This window comes from Dendrobates tinctorius, unplaced genomic scaffold (genome assembly GCF_039654945.1).
Source record: "Dendrobates tinctorius isolate UK_male_01 unplaced genomic scaffold, ASM3965494v1 ptg000093l, whole genome shotgun sequence".
Classification (NCBI taxonomy): Eukaryota; Metazoa; Chordata; class Amphibia; order Anura; family Dendrobatidae; genus Dendrobates; species Dendrobates tinctorius.
Genome location: NW_027361761.1, coordinates 2,309,938 through 2,323,472, shown reverse-complemented (window position 1 = coordinate 2,323,472; position 13,535 = coordinate 2,309,938). Strand labels below are relative to the sequence as shown.

Below are 13,535 nucleotides of genomic sequence, written 5' to 3'. Positions count from 1 at the left end.
GGTGAGAGGACTATGCATACCAGGATAGTGGGGGTGAGGGGACTATGCATACCAGGATTGGGGGGGTGAGAGGACCATGCATACCAGGGTGAGGGGACCATGCATACCAGGATTGGGGGTGTGTGAGGACCATGCATACCAGGATTGGGGGGGTGAGGGCACCATGCATACCAGGATAGGGGGTGAGAGGACCATGCATACCAGGATAGGGGGGTGAGAGGACCATGCATACCAGGATAGGGGGGTGAGAGGACTATGCATACCAGGATAGTGGGGGTGAGGGGACTATGCATACCAGGATTGGGGGGGGGGTGAGAGGACCATGCATACCAGGGTGAGGGGACCATGCATACCAGGATTGGGGGTGTGTGAGGACCATGCATACCAGGATTGGGGGGGTGAGGGCACCATGCATACCAGGATAGGGGGTGAGAGGACCATGCATACCAGGATAGGGGGGTGAGAGAACCATGCATACCAGGATAGGGGGGTGAGGGGACCATGCATACCAGGATGGGGGGGTGAGAGGACCATGCATACCAGGATAGGGGGTGTGTGAGGACCATGCATACCAGGATTGGGGGGGTGAGGGCACCATGCATACCAGGATAGGGGGTGAGAGGACCATGCATACCAGGATAGGGGGGTGAGAGAACCATGCATACCAGGATAGATGGGTGAGGGGACCATGCATACCAGGATGGGGGGGTGATAGGACCATGCATACCAGGACAGGGGGTGAGGGGACCATGCATACCAGGATAGGGGGGTGAGGGGACCATGCATACCAGGATAGGGGGGTGAGGGGGCCATGCATACCAGGATAGGGGGGTGAGGGGGCCATGCATACCAGGATTAGGGGTGAGAGGACCATGCATACCAGGATAGGGGGGTGAGGGGACCATGCATACCAGGATAGGGGGGTGAGGGGGCCATGCATACCAGGATAGGGGGGTGAGGGGGCCATGCATACCAGGATTGGGGGTGAGGGGGCCATGCATACCAGGATAGGGGGGTGAGGGGGCCATGCATACCAGGATAGGGGGGTGAGGGGGCCATGCATACCAGGATTGGGGGGGTGAGGGGACCATGCATACCAGGATTGGGGGGGTGAGGGGACCATGCATACCAGGATAGGTGGGTGAGGGGGCCATGCATACCAGGATTAGGGGTGAGAGGACCATGCATACCAGGATAGGGGGGTGAGGGGACCATGCATACCAGGATAGGGGGGTGAGGGGGCCATGCATACCAGGATAGGGGGGTGAGGGGGCCATGCATACCAGGATTGGGGGTGAGGGGGCCATGCATACCAGGATTGGGGGTGAGGGGGCCATGCATACCAGGATTGGGGGATGAGAGGGCCATGCATACCAGGATAGGGGGGTGAGAGGATCATGCATACCAGGATTGGGGGGGTGAGGGGACCATGCATAGCAGGATTGGGGGGGTGAGGGTACCATACATACCAGGATAGGGATGAGGGGTGCAGCACATACCAGGATGGGAGACCATATACCAATAAAAATGCCCGCCATCCGGGCGTAGAACGGGCTCATTGCTAGTTCATTATACAGGAGAAGGAGGAGGTGAGCTGTGACATCAAATATTGTGAATAGTGGATCCTGTGTTATCTACTGTAGATAGAATTACAATGGCAAATATCACCTATCTATAGATCACACAGGAGATGTCACAGGTCACCTCCTCCTGCACAGTGGCCAATATGGTCACTGTACAGGAGGCGGTGAGCTGTGACATCTCCTGTGTGATCTATAGATGGGTGATATTTGCCATTGTAATTCTGTATGTGACGATAATCAGATGACTGCTGACTTCTCTACAAGACAAGAAGTATAAGGACTTTTTTTGTTATGAATAAGTCAAAAATGTATTCTCTAAACTTAATTTAATAAGTCATTTTCTGCTGACAAATCCCCTGTAAAAGTATGACAGGCAGCGCACAGCGCTATAACGACTCTGTAAGAGTCTGAAAGGTCCATGGGCCAGAAAATACACGGATGATGCTCGGATATTCTGACAAGCACTTCTCTAAGAGTCAATGTGTAAAGCTCCAATGATTCTGAATGGTTGGCATTGTGCCATTCATGACAGTCATCACCCGTGGGACAATACTTAAAAAAAAAAAAAAAAAAATAGAAAAAAAATTTAAAAACATGTTGTATTCCACTTTCATCAGAAATGAACAACTCTCATTCCTCTATACTGTACGTGTAGCTACGTACCTGTGCAGACCTCTTGATAGGAAGGGTTGGGCGTATAACCTCCTGCAAAACCGACCTGCGTAGAATAGACGCCTTTCTGCCTCCAGAACTTTCTTTCGGCTCCCCAAAAGCATCCCATGCCTGGAAGGGAAAAAAAAAAGTTAAATTTTAAGAAATTATAGACAAGTGTCGCTGCTCCAGTATCTTGTATTACTATGGAAGCCGGGGATAAAAGATATGTCAGTTCAAAGCAGTTGTCAACCGCCTGCCAGCTCAAAGCAGTTGTCAACCGCCTGCCAGCTCCGACGGGGCAAAACCGAGAACAGGAGGAAGATACTTCCCCCCAAAAAATGAATATGCAAAATTAAGCTCAGCCCTTCCAGAGACAATGGATCACTGGATCGGGTAGGAGATACCGCGTAGATGCTTCCTTCCTCTATAGCATCACCCACAGGTAAAACTAGGTATTACATGACGGTCAAGCAAATAATATAAAAATGGGATAGGTACACCGGCATGACCGCCACCTTTCATAGCTATTCACTTTAGCTATTCCTACGACATCTACATGCACTACATGAATTGCTAAATTAGTTACCTCTTTAAAAAAAAAAAAGTCCTGAAAACATCTTATTCAAATAATTTTATTCACCGTCACTTTTTTACCTAATGTGATCGTTACATTAATTGAATCAATTAATAGTAATTTAAAATACTCTTACATCCACCCTATACCGCTCCCCCCCCCGCTGTGATGATTAATTTCAGTATTTAGAATTTCAAATGCTAAACACACACACAAAAAAAACCCATAAAATGACATTTTATCAAGTATTGGCAGGAAGTGTTTTAAAACGTACCCACGGAGTAGAGAACAAAAGTGCAAGGCGAACAAAAGGGCGTGCGCCGGGGAATGATTGAAAAGTGCTAATGTTACCGGTACAATGCGGGAAAACAAGTCTGATCGACACTGTTCAGGAACATGTCGCATTGTACCGTCTGGAACATTCACAATGCGCAACAATCAGTGTATGAAATAGAAAAACTTGGAACAAATAAAAAACATATAGGTATTAAAAAGGACAAAAAAAAAACAAAAAAGAATTAAGGTAAAAACGGCAGACATGGAAGCAAGGCAGACATACTGAGGATTGATTAAAAAAAAAATGCAAACGCATAAAAAAAAGAATTAAAAACATAATAAGAAAAAAGTAAAGAAAAAAATTACAAAATAGAATACAAAACAAATACATAAAATGATCAATATAAATGGTTCCGGTCTACTCATCTTCTCTATGTGACAATTAGAGAAGATACTGCCAGATTCTGGTGATACCGTATTCTCCACAGAAAGAAAAAAAAAGTCAAATTTATTCTCTGAGTTAAAATATGCAAATATCCTCTTCAGAAAGGAAGACGTTAGTGAGAATGTTTAGTGGCAGCTATTGGAAATGACAATCCTCAAAGTAGACATCGACCCTTTAACGAACCTTGCCACATGACTTCTAATTAAGAAGCCAAAACAGAAACTCCATTTACGGAGACGTGTTTTGCGGTGTTTGCCTCTCAACAGCGCAAAGCTTGAGAGAACAGGTTTGGCTGGGTGAGAAACCTCTGGGTGTGGCTGGGTCCAACGAGGAATCAAGGGTAAAGTTTCTCTTTGTGCAGAGCGCCAAGTTGGTGTAAGGAGACATATAGGCCATACAATGATCCTGAGTATTTACATATGCAAATAGCCTCGCCAGAGAGGAAAAGGACTCACTTTAGAGCCACTTATTGATTGACAATGGTGTGTCTTTGTGGGAAAGAGTGTGGCCTAATATGTGCACACAAATTTGAGCGATAAAGTAAGTTAACGGATAGGTGGCCATATACACTGCTAAAAAAATAAAATAAAGGGAACACTTAAACAACAGACTATAATGCCAAGTAAATCAAACATCTGCGTAATCAAACTGTCCACTTAGGAAGCAACACTAATTGACAATCAATTTCACATGCTGTTGTGCAAATGGAATAGACAACAGTTGGAAATTATTGGCAATTATCAAGACACCCTCAATAAAGGAGTGGTTCTGCAGGTGGGGACCACAGACCACATCTCAGTACCAATGCTTTCTGGCTGATATTTTGGTCACTTTTGACTGTTGGTTGCGCTTTCACACTCATGGTAACATGAGACAGACTCTACAATCCACACAAGTGGCCCAGGTAGTGCAGCTCATCCAGGATGGCACATTAATGCGAGCTGTGGCAAGAAGGTTTGCTGTGTCTGTCAGCGTAGTGTCCAGAGGCTGGAGGCGCTACCAGGAGACAAGCCAGTACATCAGGAGATGTGGAGGGGGCCGTAGTAGGACAACAACCCAGCAACAGGATCGCTACCTCAGTCTTTGTGCAAGGAGGAACAGGAGGAGCACTGCCAGAGCCCTGCAAAATGACCTCCAGCAGGCCATAAATGTGCATGTGTCTGCACAAACGGTTAGAAACCGACTCCATGAGGATGATGTCCGCATATGGGGGTTGTGCTTACAGCCCAACACCATGCAGGACGCTTGGCATTTGCCACAGAACACCAGAATTGGCAAATTCGCCACTGGCGCCCTGTGGTCTTCACAGATGAAAGCAGGTTCACACTTAGCACATGTGACAGACGTGACAGAGTCGAAGCCGTGGAGAGCGTTCTGTGCCTGCAACATCCTTCAGCATGACCAGTTTGGCAGTGGGTCAGTAATGGTGTGGGGTGGTATTTCTTTGGAGGGCTGTGCTTGCCAGAGGTAGCCTGACTGCCATTAGGTACCGAGATTAGATCCTCAGACCCCTTGTGAGACCATATGCTGGTGCGGTTGGCCCCTGGTTCCTCCTAATGCAGGACAATGCCAGACCTCATGTGGCTGGAGTGTGGCAGCAGTTCCTGCAAGATGAAGGCATTGAAGCTATGGACTGGCCCGCCCGTTCCCCAGACCTGAATCCGATTGAGCACATCTGGGACATCACGTCTCGCTCCGTCCACTAAATTCACGTTGCACCACAGACTGTCCAAGAGTTGGCAGATGCTTTAGTCCAGGTCTGGGAGAAGATTCCTCAGGAGACCATCCACCACCTCATCAGGAGCATGCCCAGGAGTTGTAGGGAGGTCATACAGGCACGTGGAGGCCACACACACTACTGAGCCTCATTTTGACTTGTTTTAAAGACATTACATTCCACTTTAATTTTGTGTGTGACTCCAAATCCAGGCCTCCATTGGTTAATAAATTTGATTTCCATTGATGATTTTTGTGTGATTTTGTTGTCAGCACATTCAACTTTGTACAGAACAAAGTATTCAATGAGAATATTTCAGTCATTCAGATCTAGGATGTGTTATTTGTGTGTTCCCTTTATTTTTTTGAGCAGTGTACGTTGGAGGGCTGCCGGCTGATAAATGATTTAGCCGATCGTTCAGCCGAGTCTCACTAATGAGCCGAGCATTCCTGTTTTCTCTATGAGAAAGAGACATCTCTGTTGTCGACTTATCTCTGAGAGAACATAGATCGACAGTCCGAAATGGGACATGCCTGACCGACATCTCCACTAGACACAGTGGAGTGTCGTCTGAACCCGTCGATATCGGAGGAGGAGGCCGACATTAAGTAAATGTGTATAGGGGCCCCCGCTTTAGACTTTGGTATCAATCAGACATCTGTTTTTCAAGTACGTGTTCTGTGAATGTTTTCAGAGCTAAGGAACAATTGATAAAAAAAATAAATGATCTTTCCCCGAGGGGGCGTTCATCACAGCTAATTATACAGTGAAGTCTAAAGACACGCCCCCGAGGAATCCTGCGAGACAGGTCTCCTTGTAAATACTATAAAAATTGGCACTAAATATAAAGTGCCCACATCTCTGGAAAGGTATAGGCCGGATTTAAAAAGAACAATACTTGAGGGGGGTAGCGGGAATAAAACCAGACCAAAAATTGGGCACTTTTGACCCTTCTTTTGGATTTTGATAGAATCTATTTACTCCTATAAATAATCAGTCTTACAGTAACTTCTTAAGCTGCCAGTGCACGAGGCCAACGTGGAGGATCTTATTTATTGGATTTACCATTGTTAATTTTCATATGTATACATATATGACATAAAACATATAAAAAGAAAAAACAAAGCATAAAATCCACTCAAAAACCAGCACATAAAGTGTTCCAGGAAAAGATGGCGGATTTCCTTTGTGCCTGACGTTCAATACCATAGTAACAATGTATACGGGGGTTGGCTTCGGCTTTTTTTGGGGGAGGCTCTGGGTGACACGGCATTATGAATACGAGTTTTTTTTTTTTTTTTTTAATTGTATCACTGTGTTTGCACATTTGGTATGCACGAGAACTGAAGCGGCAGTGCAGCGGCTGCTCTGCCAAGGACACGATGGAGGCGCGAGCGGGGAGAGCAGAGGAAAAAAGTTAAAAGATCCATTCCTAGAGATATTATGTCATAGGAATTAAATAATTATTGCCACAAAGCTGTAATGTACTGTATTTAATAGAAAATAAAATGCACAATTCGATTATTCTGATACACAATTGCTGGCCACACAGTGTGACCCTTTAAAAAAAAAAAAAAAGGACCTTGCAAAAGTGTTCAACACCCTGAAACTGTGACTTGCAAAAGAAAAATGTTTACACCGTCGATGGATGTCTGAATATCAACGCTTGCCTGAAGTGGAAGATTTACAATGCAAAAATATTCAATCCCATAAGACTTGTTTATATGTTCCGGCTTTTTAGCTTCTTTAAAATAACGCTTTAAAATTTTCAAAACCCGTCAAATGTTTAAATGGAAGCGACATGTCCGATCTTCAGGTATGTTCTGCTAGGAAAAAGCGCTTTATTCGTGCCAAGTCAATGGAAAGGCTACAAAGATGCTTGGAAGCCTCCCAGGGGGGATTTGAACATTTTGTAAAGATTTCCAATGCAAAAAAAAAAAAAAAAGTTAACATTTACTGGATGTCAAAAATTTTTCTGAAGGTACTACAGAAAAAAAAAAAAGCTAAAAAAAAAAACCACTGTCGGAAAAAAAAAATAAAAAAAAATTACAAAAGGACAAAAAAAAAAAAAAAAAAGTTTCACTATTACAAAACTCAACTCCACAGGAAATAGTTCCCTGATTTGTCTTCTGTGAGAAAATTTGGCACCGGGACTTTTGGAAGAGTTGCTTTTTTCTTCCCCAGAAGAGTGTTCTTGCAGCCTTCCGATTGGACGGTGCTTAGTTTGGAGTGGATTCCGTATCTGGCGCCACTTTATACAAGTGATGTACTTTTATTTTATTTTTGTAGGCCTTTTTCAAAATCTTTTTCAAAAGAGTTTTCTAAGTGTCTCTGAAGAAGCATTTCAGAAGTATTTTAGAGCATCGATGTAGAAGTGGAAACGCCCTTTATTTATCCAGGATCTTAATCTGAGAGAGGAGACCGAGGCTGAAAATTCCATCATCCGCGGTTCTTCTTCTTCTGGTCAGCTGGCAAGGTACAACGCCACAGGGCTGACTAATCAGAAGAGGAGCCAGGGATGGCAGAGGAAGTTCTCAGAACTCCCATCCACTGACCACAGATTATGGACGTGGCCAATGGTCCGGTTCCCGCAAATCGATTCGCCCAACCTTGACTGATAACTATACCAAGATTTTAGAAGTTAGGAAGAGGAGAAGCAATAATTTAGTACCCTGCCTGGACCTCCTTCCTAAATCAATAGAAATACATTGAACTGGTTTTCTAGGTGAGCTTTGCAGCGCTGGGGTCCTGGGTTCTGTTACACCGCTCCGCCATACTCACCCGTCCTCCGCTCCCACGCCGCAGTCGCCCTCCGCTCCCACGCCGCAGCCTCTCTCCACCCGACGGCCGCGGCGGTCACCTGTGACAGGTCCGCGACCGATGCCTTCCCTGCATGCTATGCGCATGCGCCATAGGCCGCGGCCGCGCCTCCTTCCTGCTTCTTATGCTCCGGCTGTGCCCTGACCCGGAAGCACCTTTGGACCAATAGCTGACCAGACGGGGCCATATCAGGCCGCTTCCCCCTGAGGGAGGCGCCTGATCGTTGTGTTTCCTGACACTCTGGCCTCGCTCCATCGTGCACACTCTGCTCCTGCAGTTCCTGCCTCGGCTGCTCCTCACAGCAGCTTCTCAGTCCTGCTACCCGTGTTCCTGGCTACCTACTCCAGTCCTGCCTTCAGTGTTCCTGTCATCCTACTCCAGTCCAGCCTTGTGTTCTTGCCGTCCTACTCCAGTCCTGCCTTGTGTTCCTGCCGTCCTACTCCAGTCCTGCCTTCAGTGTTCCTGCCGTCCTACTCCAGTCCTGCCTTCAGTGTTCCTGTCGTCCTACTCCAGTCCTGTCTTCAGTGCTCCTGCCGTCCTACTCCAGTCTCAGTCTTACTCCGGTCCATCCTGAGCCGCCCCTCTCGGTACCGGCTACCGTGGTACTCGAACCCCTGGGCCTGCTCCTAACGGTCCCTGTATAGGGGTCGGTTCCACCTGGCAGCTTGCCCGGGGTCCCTTGGTGCCACGGTCCAGAGGGTCCACTCTCGGAGTTCCCGCTCCTGACCACCCGTGCTAACAGTACGATCAGGCCATGGACTCCGCTGGTACTACGGCTGCTACCCAGAAAGAGTTGCTATTCCTACAGGAGAATCAGGGGCGCATTATGTCAATCATGAAGTCGATGGACACCCGTTTGTCGGCCTTACAGGTGGCCGATCCTGGAAATGCCAGTCTGCTGGCCAGTCTCCAACAGGAGCTGGGTCAGCAGCAAGATACTCAAACCCACATTTTGTCCTACATGGCCTCCTTTGATAGTCGCTTGTCGGCCCTCCAGGCTGCCGCTGCAGTGCCGACTCCTCCCCCTGCGTCTACTGCTCCTCCGACGCCCCGCCAAGCCGCCTCGTTTCACCGGGGATCCCAAGCTCTGTAGGGGGTTCTTAAACCAGTGTAGTCTCCACTTTGAATGGCTGCCGCAGCAATATCCCTCGGACCGGGCCAAAGTGGCCTTCATCATGTCCCATCTGGAGGGAGAGGCCCTTTCTTGGGTAAACCCGCTCTGGGAACGTGAAGACCCGGTCGTTTCAAGTCTCCCGGTTTTCCTGGATACGTTTCGTAAGGTTTTCGATGAGCCGGGCCGGTTAGCCTCTCTCACTGAGTCACTCTTTAACTTACACCAGGGCTCTCTCACGGTCGGACAGTACGCTATTCGCTTTCGCACTATTTCCTCCGAGCTCGGCTGGAATAACGCAGCTTTGGTGGGGGCATTCTGGCGCGGTCTTTCTAGTAAAATAAAGGATGAACTCGCAGGTCGAGATACCCCGTCCACCTTAGAGGACCTTATCTCGCTGGCTACCCGCATTGACCTGCGCTTCCTGGAGCGCGCTCGGGATTCAGTGAGAGACAGGCGCTCCTCCAGGTCAGTTTCTCCTTTCACTCAGTCGGCCAGCTCACGTTCAGTCGGATCTTCTTCCCTCTCTTCGTGTGAGCCCATGCAGATAGATCATCTCAGGTTGGCCGAGTTACGTCAGAGAGAGAGAGACGGGCACAAGGTCTGTGCCTCTATTGTGGTCATTTGTCACACTATATCCGCACCTGTCCTAAGAGACAGGGAAAACGACTCCACCTAGGTCAGGTAAGAGAGGCCTTCCTAGGTGATGATGATGATTCCTCTCAACCCCTTACGATTTCTGTGCTTTTGGTTTCAGGAGGGAGGCGTGGTTCCCAGGTGGCCTACGTGGATTCGGGCTCAGCGGGTAACTTCATTCGGCCGGAAGAGGTAGACAAATACCAAATTCCTGTAGTCACTCTATCTAACCCAATTCAGATTGCCACCGTGGATGGTAAACCGCTACAGGTGACCGTCACCTTGGTCACTGAAGAGGTGGAATTGCAAATCGGAGCCTTACATCGAGAGAAGATAGCCTTTTACGTTTTACCTAAGCTCTCTCACGCCATTCTACTCGGTCTTCCATGGTTAAGGACTCATCAGCCTGTTCTCGACTGGTCTTCTGGGGAGATACTCCGCTGGGGGCACCCGTGCCAAGCTCACTGTCTGACTCCTGTCCCCCTGGCGGCCGCTCCACGGTCACCTCCAGACCTCCCGGGTCTTCCTCCAGCTTACAGCTCCTACGCCGATGTTTTTGATAAGAAGGAAGCGGAGGTCCTCCCTCCACACCGGCCGATTGACTGTCCAATTGAATTTGTTTCTGGTTCAACCCCCCCAAGGGGCAGAATCTACCCTCTGTCTCCCGCAGAGACCACCGCCATGTCCGAGTACGTCCGAGAGAACCTCGCCAAAGGCTTTATACGGAAATCCTCTTCGCCCGCGGGAGCCGGGTTCTTCTTCGTCAAAAAGAAGGACGGGACTCTACGGCCATGCATTGACTATAGGGGCTTGAATGAGATTACCATCAAGAACAGGTACCCTCTTCCACTCATTCCGGAACTGTTTAACCGTCTCAGAGGGGCTCGGGTCTTTACCAAGCTGGACCTCAGAGGAGCCTACAATCTGGTCCGTATCCGTGCAGGTGACGAGTGGAAGACCGCTTTCAACACTAGAGATGGCCATTACGACTACCTGGTCATGCCCTTCGGTCTTTGCAATGCCCCTGCAGTCTTTCAAGAGTTCGTCAATGAGATCTTCCGGGATCTCTTGTACTCCTGTGTGGTCGTGTACTTAGACGACATCCTCGTCTTCTCGCCGGACCTCTCGTCCCACAGAAAGAGTGTCCGCCTGGTGCTTCAGCGTCTTCGGGAGAACCGTCTGTATGCAAAGATCGAGAAATGTCTCTTCGAACAGACCTCTCTGCCATTTCTGGGATACATTATCTCCGACGCTGGTCTAAGGATGGATCCCGAGAAGTTGTCTGCCATCCTCAAATGGCCTCGCCCCGTCGGATTAAAGGCGATACAACGATTCCTCGGGTTCGCCAACTATTACCGGCAATTTGTCTCCCACTTCTCCGCGATCACAAGACCCATTTCTGTGCTCACCCGTAAAGGGTCTACTTCCAAGGATTGGTCTCCAGAGGCAGAGGAGGCCTTTCTGACCCTAAAACGGGCTTTCTCCACGGCTCCGGTCCTGCATCGCCCTGAGAGAGATCGACCTTTTGTACTCGAGGTGGACGCCTCCTCGACTGGTGCCGGGGAGGTGCTGTCCCAGAGAACCGCCTCCGGTCGCCTGCACCCTTGTGGCTTCTTCTCGAAGGCCTTTTCTCCATCCGAGTGTAACTACTCGATCGGTGACCGGGAACTTTTGGCCATCAAGTTGGCCTTGGAGGAATGGCGCCACCTCCTGGAAGGAGCTGTCCACCCTTTTGTCATCTTCTCGGACCACAAGAATCTGGCCTATCTCCAGTCTGCCCAGAGACTAAACCCTCGCCAGGCCAGATGGTCTTTATTTTTTGTCCGATTTGATTTCGAGCTCCGATTCCGTCCCGGCAACAAGAATTCCAAAGCTGACGCCCTGTCCATGGTCTTCCAACCACACGAATCCACGGAGGAACCGTCACATATCATTGATCCCACTAGGATCATCACCGTGGCTCCAGTGAACTGGCTTACTCCTCCGCCTGGCAAGACGCTTGTGCCAGAGAATCTCAAGCAAAAGGTTCTTCTATGGGGGCACTCCTCCAAACTGGCCGGCCATGCCGGAACTAAGAAGACCCTTGACCTTATCAAACGTCACTACTGGTGGCCCTCACTTCGCCAAGATGTACTCGACTTTGTGGCTTCTTGTCCATCCTGTGCAAAAAACAAGGTGCCACGGAGATCTCAGTCCGGCTTGTTGCTTCCGTTGCCTGTCCCTACGGTTCCTTGGGAGAACATCGCCATGGATTTCATCACCGACCTACCCTGCTCTGCGGGCTGCACAGTCATCCTGGTGGTGGTGGATCGTTTTTCCAAGATGGCTCACTTCATCCCTCTGCCCGGTCTTCCCTCAGCGCCAGAGCTGGCCGAAATCTTCATTCATCAAGTCTTCAGGCTTCATGGACTACCTCGACGCATTGTGTCTGACCGAGGGGTTCAGTTTACCTCCAAGTTCTGGCGTTCGCTTTGTAAGCTCATGAACGTTTCCCTCGACTTCTCCTCGGCCTACCATCCACAGTCCAACGGACAAGTAGAGCGTACCAACCAGACGCTTACGGGATACTTACGCCACTTCTCTAACGCCCACCAGAACGATTGGGTCAACTTACTCCCCTGGGCAGAGTTCGATTATAACAACCATGCTGGTGAGTCTTCGGCCAAGTCTCCGTTTTTCATTGTTTTTGGCAGACATCCTGGTGTTCCTCTTCCGATAACCCCTGCCTCTGAGGTACCCGCGGCCAATGCCTTGTCCTCGGAATTTTCTAAGATTTGGGCTGAGACCAACACATCACTCAAGAGATCCGCTGATCAGATGAAGAACTATGCAGACAAAAAGAGGTTGGATTCTCCTCCGTATCGTGTTGGCGACAAGGTCTGGCTCTCCTCCAAATTCGTCCGACTAAAACTGCCCTCCTACAAGTTGGGTCCACGCTACATCGGTCCGTTTGAAATTCTGGGACGTATTAACGAAGTTGCCTACAAATTGAGGTTGCCTGCTTCGCTCCGGATCCCGAACACCTTTCACGTCTCTCTCCTGAAGCCTGTGGTGCTGAATCGTTTCCATTCCTCGCTTGATCTTGGTCCTCAGCCGGTGGGTGCCGACAACGTTTTTGAAGTGCAGGACATCCTCGCTGTGAAAAGGGTTAGAGGTAGGACTTTCTTTCTCGTTGATTGGAAAGGCTTTAGTCCTGAGGAGAGATCCTGGGAGCCTCGGGAAAATATTAATGCTCCCCGTATCCTCAAGAGGTTTCTTGTTAACCTCCGGGGGGGCGGCTTAGGGGAGGGGGTACTGTTACACCGCTCCGCCATACTCACCCGGCCTCCGCTCCCACGCCGCAGTCGCCCTCCGCTCCCACACCGCAGCCTCTCTCCACCCGACGGCCGCGGCGGTCACCTGTGACAGGTCCGCGACCGATGCCTTCCCTGCATGCTATGCGCATGCGCCATAGGCCGCGGCCGCGCCTCCTTCCTGCTTCTTATGCTCCGGCTGTGCCCTGACCCGGAAGCACCTTTGGACCAATGGCTGACCAGACGGGGCCATATCAGGCCGCTTCCCCCTGAGGGAGGCGCCTGATCGTTGTGTTTCCTGACACTCTGGCCTCGCTCCATCGTGCACACTCTGCTCCTGCAGTTCCTGCCTCGGCTGCTCCTCACAGCAGCTTCTCAGTCCTGCTACCCGTGTTCCTGGTTACCTACTCCAGTCCTGCCTTCAGT

At 49.5% G+C, this 13,535-nt stretch overlaps 1 protein-coding gene across 9 annotated transcripts in view; it reads right to left on the bottom strand.

The window, feature by feature from the left end:
• The window catches only part of MSRA (methionine sulfoxide reductase A), a 324,741-nt gene that overhangs the window by 139,323 nt on the left and 171,883 nt on the right, over positions 1-13,535 (bottom strand). For all 9 annotated transcript variants that reach the window (XM_073586359.1, XM_073586363.1, XM_073586364.1 and 6 more), the window contains one exon: positions 2,247-2,366. In XM_073586359.1, the coding sequence (XP_073442460.1) occupies positions 2,247-2,366 (120 nt within the window). The remainder of the gene's footprint in view (positions 1-2,246; positions 2,367-13,535) is intronic.